Consider the following 7,941-nt stretch of genomic DNA (forward strand, 5'->3'; position numbering starts at 1 on the left):
TTCATTGTGAAATAAAATTGTAGATTTAGACTTAAAAATGTAGACATAGATTAAAATTACATGAAGACTCCCATGCCAATTTCAATAGTCCTCGCTCACTGACTTCAAACACAAAAGCAGCCGCATGAGATTAACATGCACATTTGGCCTTCTTAGCGTCAGACACAGAGACAGATGTGCTCGAGATTTGCATACAAATTAGGCCTCCTTAGCCCCTGAAATATCGACCTGCCTAATTTACATTCAGGTAGAATTATCAAGAAATCATCTCCGCTTACTTTCAAAGAGTTATCACGGAGAAAAAAAAATGAAATGGAAATATTAGATGGAGAAAGAGTGGTACTCTGTTAAAAATCAAGTTTCTAATGAGTGTACGACACACATAGTCTTTAATTTTTCATTAAAAATGAAATTATTTCATTTATTTGCCCAATGCAATACATCATTAAAAAATAATACAAATATTAAAAATACAAAATTTTACAAACAATTATAATTGACAATAACAAAATTAATCTTTTTTACATCTCAGACAATTCAAAAGCAATTGTTTAAATTTACTGTAATAGAGCCTACATTCCTCCCTAAATCGCTCGTCCATAAAGCTGTACACAATTGGATTGGTGACATTGCTAATAAAGTATAAACGAAGAAGAATGAAAACAGAGGCACCAAGTTTCATCGATATCGCTGTAAATGTTGCAGTGTCAAGTGCCTTGATGACCGAAAACACTGTATTAGGTAAATAACCTAGATACGACACACTTGTTGCTACTAGAAACATTAATGTAATTTTCTTAGAACGGTTGATTTTGGTTTTCCTCTTGTGAATCTGTGATACGCCATTGCTTGAGTGATTCTTATTCACTTTTAAATGTTCGGTGTTTAAACTAGAGGGGTCATCCTCAATTTCGACTTTGTCAAGAGAAGCCATCGACCCCAGTGTCGCTAATTTGGTTGTTGAGCAGTGAGTATTCAAAGAGTAAGACGACAACGCATTCAATTTGTTTCGACGTAACTGGGCTCTTTTGCGAAATTGCATTTGCCTATATAGTACCTTTCCGACACAAATGTATATAATGATACACATAACAAACACACATGTTGAGAAGAGCAACAAAGCTCCACTGTAGAGTTTAAAGTAAGATTTATATTTGGTCAGACTTGTGCAATCTGATGCTAAAATACCCGGATGGAAGGTCGCAGATACATTGGCGCCATATATCACAACAGCTGGCACACCTAAAATGGAACTCACAAGTAATGTTATGATACAAGCTATTTTGGCTTGTTTGAGTGACATCTGAACTTTGGTTGGCTGGCATGCCTTTCGAAATCGTTCAACGGCTATTAATCCGAGAAGAAATCCAGAAGAAACACTTGCTGTGTGGTTGAGAAAACGGAATATTTTACAAGCCCAAGAAGCCGTGAATGTGTACCTGTATCTAATGTCGTACATTTCAAATGGAATACTCACAGTACACGAGAATAAATCGACAGCCGCTAACCACAAGATAAATATACGGTGATTTGAAGGTTTGTAACGTTGAGAGTAGACAAGAAGAACATGTAAATTTCCGAAAGTACCCACTATTCCTAGGATTAAGAGGTAAAGGAATATTGGGAGATATTCCGCTATAAATTCGGAATATTCCAGTTCTTCAAGGTTGTGTATGTGACCCGTCGAGTTTGTTGAAATATTCATGATCACCATCTATGAAATTCACAAAATTCAGAGACATAAATTTCATTTGAACCCGGCAATGATAGTTAGACAATACGTATCATTGTGATAAATATAACTCAGATGACGTCCTATGGACTGCAGACATTATAATAATCTCTTACAACATTTTGCAGTTATTACGTTAAGTTCTCACGGATTACATATTCCATAGCTAACTGGGATGCATGTTCAGATGAATAGATATTGCTGCATGCAGTTAAAATAGGATATAAATTCGTCATACATTTGCAGTAAGTACACGTTTAGCTACTGTTTATCTATGTAATAGGCCGACTTACCGTACTATATCCCGTGTCGTTAATGTTTCAGGAGATTTTAACCCTCGGTCTTTTTGCGCATCATTGTAGTAAACTGAAATAGTTTAGATATACACCACCAGGAAAGATTAAAGCCACTTCAAATCGGTTACATTTTAACTGTATTTTACAAACCTAAAGATCCACTTGATTAAATCATTTGTAAGGAATGTCAATGTTCACATATTTTAGCCCGGTCCTTTACTCGCCGTTCAGTCTTGCTGTTCCGGAACCACTTAGGGATGTCCGATACCTCTTATGAACATTTACTTAACAGTGTCACGGATTGCAAGAAGTTAATTACTCATACACTTAGATCTACCTTCACTGTAGCATCTACCTTCCGTATATATATGAGTACATACACCAGAACATCATATAAATTGACAGTTTCGGCTCGTATGGATTTCTAGAATCTTTCAATTTTAATCCATTTTCCGGTGTTTTATTACTGTACAATTTGAGCGCACTGTCCTTTTCACAAAGATCATTAACTTTAGTAGTAATTATTGGTGAAATCATTTAAAATCTATTTCTTACCGACAAACAAGAAAACCCTATATTTATAAGTGGAATCTTTTATATATAATGAATATTAAAGGTTAAAAAAAATGTTCTTTGGACAGTGAGGGGACACTAATTGATAGAGTTGTAACCATTTACAAGTAAATAAAAATTTGTGGGGAAAATCTTTTAAAGATCTATAAATTAATAAAAGAAATAAAATTATGAAACAAATTTATTTTTTAAATAATCATTTCGAAAGGAATGTGATATGGGTGTGTTTTATTTAGTATTTTCGGATAAATTCACTTGACCAAAAACCTAGCTCTGTGTCTTTTAAAAGGTTAAAAGTACTGAACGTTTTCCTTGAAAATATACTTTTTAAACAATTTCAAAAAATTACAAGTATTTCCGGATTTAGTTTGCGCTTTAGATCTATTTTCTTTCTATTTATGCAATGTGTTCAAAATGCACTTCATACAAATTCTGTCTCCCTACAAATTAAAAATTTTGTATTTACTATTTTTATTTTTTTTTTTAAAATGTGGGAATACAGTACTTAATTAAGGACATTGGCAAGGTTCCTGGCTTTTGTATAGATTTTTTCAAGAACTCTTGAACAGTTTTAATGATAAAAAACGTGTTATATTCTGGTACATTTAACCCACCAAGCCACCCTTCCTTATTAGATTTTGTCAAATCAATGTTTTTACAATTCTCAATGCATTTCCTATGTAAAATGTGGATAAAAAGGACCTACTTAATTTTTTACCATAAAAATTTTCCAAAATCCAGTCATTTCAGAAAATTTATATATTATATACATTATTGTATCCTCATTTCCAATCATATCTAGATATCATGACTGAAAACACAAATTTAGAAACATGACCCAGATCTACCAACACTGTTCATTATTTTAGGGTTACTTCCCTTAGAATCTAATTCGTATTCATAATGGTAAAGACTGTTTGACTGTTTATGTTACTAAGTAATTTACCATATTGGAAACAAATTTTCATAAAAATATTGGCATAGACTTGTTTTATATTTGTTTACAGTAAATGGTGCCTCCTTTGCACGACCTCATTCAGTTACATTCTCGGCATTTGTCATATCTTGTCATGTGATTGTCATTCCCAGCATGGGTATACGGTAAATAACGGTCTGTTGACCACTGTGTACTGTCTGTCCCTGAACACAATGTACAACAAAACCGTTTTTCTTTCTTGCTGTAGAGATGATTCTACCCGTTGAAGGAAGCACGTGTTATTGTTTACCTTAAAATACGCTTTGTTGGTTTTCATTTCATAGAGAATTTTACACGGGAGATCACTCTCAATCACAGTTTTATAAGTGAATAAACCCATGATATAAACCTTTTTTCTCCGGATAACCGTGACTTGCCATTGTCCTTAATTATGAGTGTATTTGCTTCGGAACTTCAGTGTACACATACATCGATCGTTATTCCACCTGTTTTAATATTAGCGTGAGAGTCTGAAACTATTCACTTTCACTTTGATTTCATACATGTTCAACAATGTACGAGGGCTGTTCAATAAATAATGTCCTCGGTGCTCGGAAAGAAACAAAAAAAAAAAACCGCTTTTCAATGATTTAATCTTAATGATTTCACTTAAATATTCTCCCTTAATTAAAACATACGCCCAGAACATTTGAATCCAATTTCTGGTTGATTTTAGAACACATTTTTTGGTATCGCCCTTCGTATACTGGAAAATGGCAGATTGTATGATTTCCTGGACTTGTTTCTTCTTTCTGAAAGGTGTTTTTTCTTTTCAAGTTTGAAAAATGAAAAGTCAAAGGGTGAAAGATCTGGCGAATCTTGTTAGTTTGACAAAACATTAACGTTTTGTTTATCCCCCAAACTCCTTTACTGTGGTCGTTTGGGTTTTGACACTGTCATGAAGAAATTTAATGTAGTGGATTCCTGATTCTGAGTCCTTCATCTCATAAACCTTTAGATTTCTTGGCAAAAATGTTGCTTTCTAGACTCCTCCAGAAATTAAACTGTCTCCATAAAATAAGAATATGAACAACAAGACCACTAATATTTAAGATATGGCATATAAAACTCTTTTGCACTTGCAATTCTTTGCTCTTCTCAGACGATTGCTGTTTTTGTCAAGTACATCTTATTGTTAATTTGTTTTGGGAGTTTAAAGCAATGGATTCAAGTTTCATTTTCTGTTTGAATTTCAGACAAAGGTGGAAAAAAAGAATTTCTGATTTTTTAAAATAATTGTTTAAATATTCTTACGCTGTAGTTTTCACTCATTTTTCAAAACTTAGGGTGACCATTGAGTAGCAAGCTTTTTTATTGTTAAATGTTTCTTTAAAACAATGTGAACTACCCCCAAAATGATGCCTATCAATTTGCTCTGGGTTATAAAGTCAATCCAACATCATCAATAATAATCTATTGAATTTTGGCAAATAGTACATTGGCTGTTGTAAGTCCTTTTCGCCAAGGAGGTACCCATATTTGTATGCCCATTATATCATTTTTGTTCATTGAAATCCACCTGTTCAGGCGTCTATAAAACAGACATCTGTTGCTGTAAATTTCACATATTTCAGAAATATTTCTTTTGGATTCTTAACGTTTCACTGCAGCTTTAATGAAGCGTTTAATTTCACTCTTCTTTACTGATTCTCTACCATTCATTTTTAATGCAGTGTCTCGAATAGCCCTTGTTTTCCAGATTCTCACAATATTATGAATTCTTGTGATGAGAAGTGGTCACATAAAATGTGGATAAACAATTCATTAAAGATTCAATCATGAGAGAAAGTCAAATTTAATGTCATCCTATGATTTCTATGTTTTATGTCATAGAGTTCAGGACTTTATTTATTTTCGTTTTTTATCCATTTTAACTGACTGTGAAAATGTACGATTCATCTGATGCTAATTCTTTAATCAGGTAAATAATTATCAACTACATGTTCATGTACATGTATTATAACTTCGAAAGAAATATTTAAGGAAGGGCAAAAGTGGTTCCTTAATAAAAACCTGACTGTACAAAAGTCACAGCTGGATATTAAGAATAATAAATCCGCTTTCCGTCATTTCTCGATCATGATAAGGAGCACACGGTGGATTTGGCCGGTCGGCATGGGATGCTTATCCTCAATGGATCCTGATCCCACCTTTGACGTTTTGTGTGTCCGTCTTTGCTCTGATCCTATTTTGTATTGTTTAATAGACTGTGGGTTTAAATACTATAGCTTTTGTTGCCTTTATCAGGCCATTGAATGGGTAGTTTAAAATGAATAAAAATTACTTCACTGTTCATTAGTATTTTGTTCGATAAAAAATATTAGAACATAATGATATTTTATGTTTTTGTCCATGAACATGCTATTTAACGTTGTTTTCTTAGCTATAATAACATTATCAGAATCTATCTCTCTCTCTCATTATATGTTTGTTCACTGTTTATACTCCCAGCTGATACCTATCCGGTGTAATTAACGCTCATGATCTAACAAAGCATGTCTATTGTCTAATTGTCAGATTTTGTTGTCTCGAACAACATGCATATGGAACAAAACGGACAACACAAGCGTGTACTACTACCTCGTGTAGAGGAAAGAATCTCAGCAGTTGTATGGCTCCCTTACACCGGAAGATGCGTGAGGAAATTAACAGGAAGTAACTTACACCTTGCCAAGTAGTGTTAATTTTAAACTCAGAATTTTTCATTTCTTTAACATAGTTAGTACATTGTAAAAAAAAAGTTCACTGTTTACGTGAGACAAGGCAACCTGACTCAATGGAGAACATCTGACTACAAGTAAAGAGAATTAATAACAAGATATGGCGATATTGCTAGATTGTAAGTCATTACGTTCAAAAAGTGAGGGGATGTCAAAAAAAAAATGTTTATTTATTTATATACAAATTTCACGTGAATCACTTAATTTTCATACAACAAAGTTATGGACAGAATACAGAAATATTACATGTGTGTAACCAATTTGTATATACGAACAAGCCCATGTCTATAATATATTCTACGAAGAGTATGAATACAATTACTTCACTGTTCATTTATTTAGTATTTTGTTCAATAAAAGATATTAGAACAGAATGATATTTTATGTTTTTGTTCATTAACATGCTATTTAACATTGTTTTCTTAGCTAATATACTTGTACTTATTACATTATCAGAATCTGACTTTCTCTTTCAGTATATGTTTGTTTACTTTTCATATTGTTTTAAAGTAAGAGATTCTCATTTCTATAACATACATTTGTATTTAGTACAGTATAAAAATTTCACTGTTTACTTTGGACAAGGTGATCTGACTCAAAGGAGATCAATTGACTACATTAGTAAAGATAATTGATAACAAGTAATAATGACATTATTGCTAGATTGTAAGTCATAATGTTTAAAAAGTGGGTGGGGTCAAAATAAGACTATTATATACAAATTTCACGCGAATCATTTCATTTCCATACAACAACAAAGTTATGAGCGGAATCCAAAAATAATATATCCCATGTCCATACCCTATGAGAAGTTAGAATAATACAAATCTCGTATTTCCATAACGTCCCTTGTGTTGTTTAATGTAATCGTGTCCCATATAAGGTGATTGTGTGCAACCCACTGTGCAGTGAAAAATATTTCACTTTAAATTATAAATCGAATAAAAATATCAGATTTGTTCTTTTACTTAATATTGTTTTTGTGTCATGCCCCAAAACAGGGGACTAATTAGATATATGTACATGCAGTATATCTCATTTTTTTGCACAAACAAAACAAATGTCAAAGTTAAAATGTATTTCTTTCGAATGTAAATACGATTATTTAAAAGAAAATATCAATTTTTTTTTTTCATTGGTAGAAAAACATTTAATGCAGTATCTGTTTTTCTCTCGAATCTTTTACTCTGTTGTTGTTGGACTCAGTTGTTCACTGAAATAAGAAAATAAACTACTTGAGAATTGACAAAATACTGTACATGGTGACACGAGTTGAAATAAAAAAAAAACAAAAACACTTGTATATTTTTTAAATGTCTTTAAAAGGATGATTATATTGATAAAGGTGTAATATATGGATAATAAATAAGGAAAAAAAGACACGTGATTTAAGTGTAGAAATATGTGACAAACCCGTCTATGTCCTTATTTTCAGTTGGCACTTTAGCATACTTCACTTCTACCCTCTGATCTGGTGGAACAGTTTTATTGGCATATTTCCAATCTTTCCAGTTCCTCGTCCATATAACAAGGCAGATTAAGCAGACTAATGATGCGCATCTCATACAAAAGGAAAGACCCTGGAAGGAAAGTCGGAGGGATCGAAGGTCATAGAGTTCACATGCACCGGAAGATGAGCAAGAA

The 7,941-nt window shown here is 32.7% G+C and overlaps 1 protein-coding gene and 1 long non-coding RNA gene across 3 annotated transcripts; both read right to left on the minus strand.

The window, feature by feature from the left end:
- Positions 1–395: 395 nt before the first annotated feature.
- On the minus strand, positions 396–2,366 carry LOC134265122 (cholecystokinin receptor type A-like). Of its 2 annotated transcripts, XM_062747361.1 has the most exons (3): positions 2,179–2,366; positions 2,026–2,098; positions 396–1,714 (listed from the first exon to the last, which is right to left on the minus strand). In XM_062747361.1, exon 3 carries the CDS (start codon positions 1,712–1,714, stop codon positions 512–514), a length of 1,203 nt encoding a protein of 400 aa, XP_062603345.1. In that variant the 5' UTR covers positions 2,026–2,098; positions 2,179–2,366; the 3' UTR covers positions 396–511. The 2 variants fall into 2 exon arrangements, with proteins under 2 accessions (XP_062603345.1, XP_062603344.1); XM_062747360.1 differs by having other exon boundaries at positions 397–1,714; positions 2,026–2,366.
- A 4,994-nt stretch (positions 2,367–7,360) lies between these two features.
- Positions 7,361–7,933, minus strand: LOC134265123 (uncharacterized). The gene is made up of 2 exons (XR_009991690.1): positions 7,711–7,933; positions 7,361–7,510 (listed from the first exon to the last, which is right to left on the minus strand). It is a non-coding gene; the product is annotated as an uncharacterized LOC134265123 (long non-coding RNA).
- Positions 7,934–7,941: the final 8 nt, after the last annotated feature.

The sequence above is a fragment of the Saccostrea cucullata genome, unplaced genomic scaffold (assembly GCF_032062105.1).
Source record: "Saccostrea cucullata isolate Sc308-1 unplaced genomic scaffold, CSIRO_AGI_Scuc_v1 ctg1888, whole genome shotgun sequence".
Classification (NCBI taxonomy): domain Eukaryota; kingdom Metazoa; phylum Mollusca; class Bivalvia; order Ostreida; family Ostreidae; genus Saccostrea; species Saccostrea cuccullata.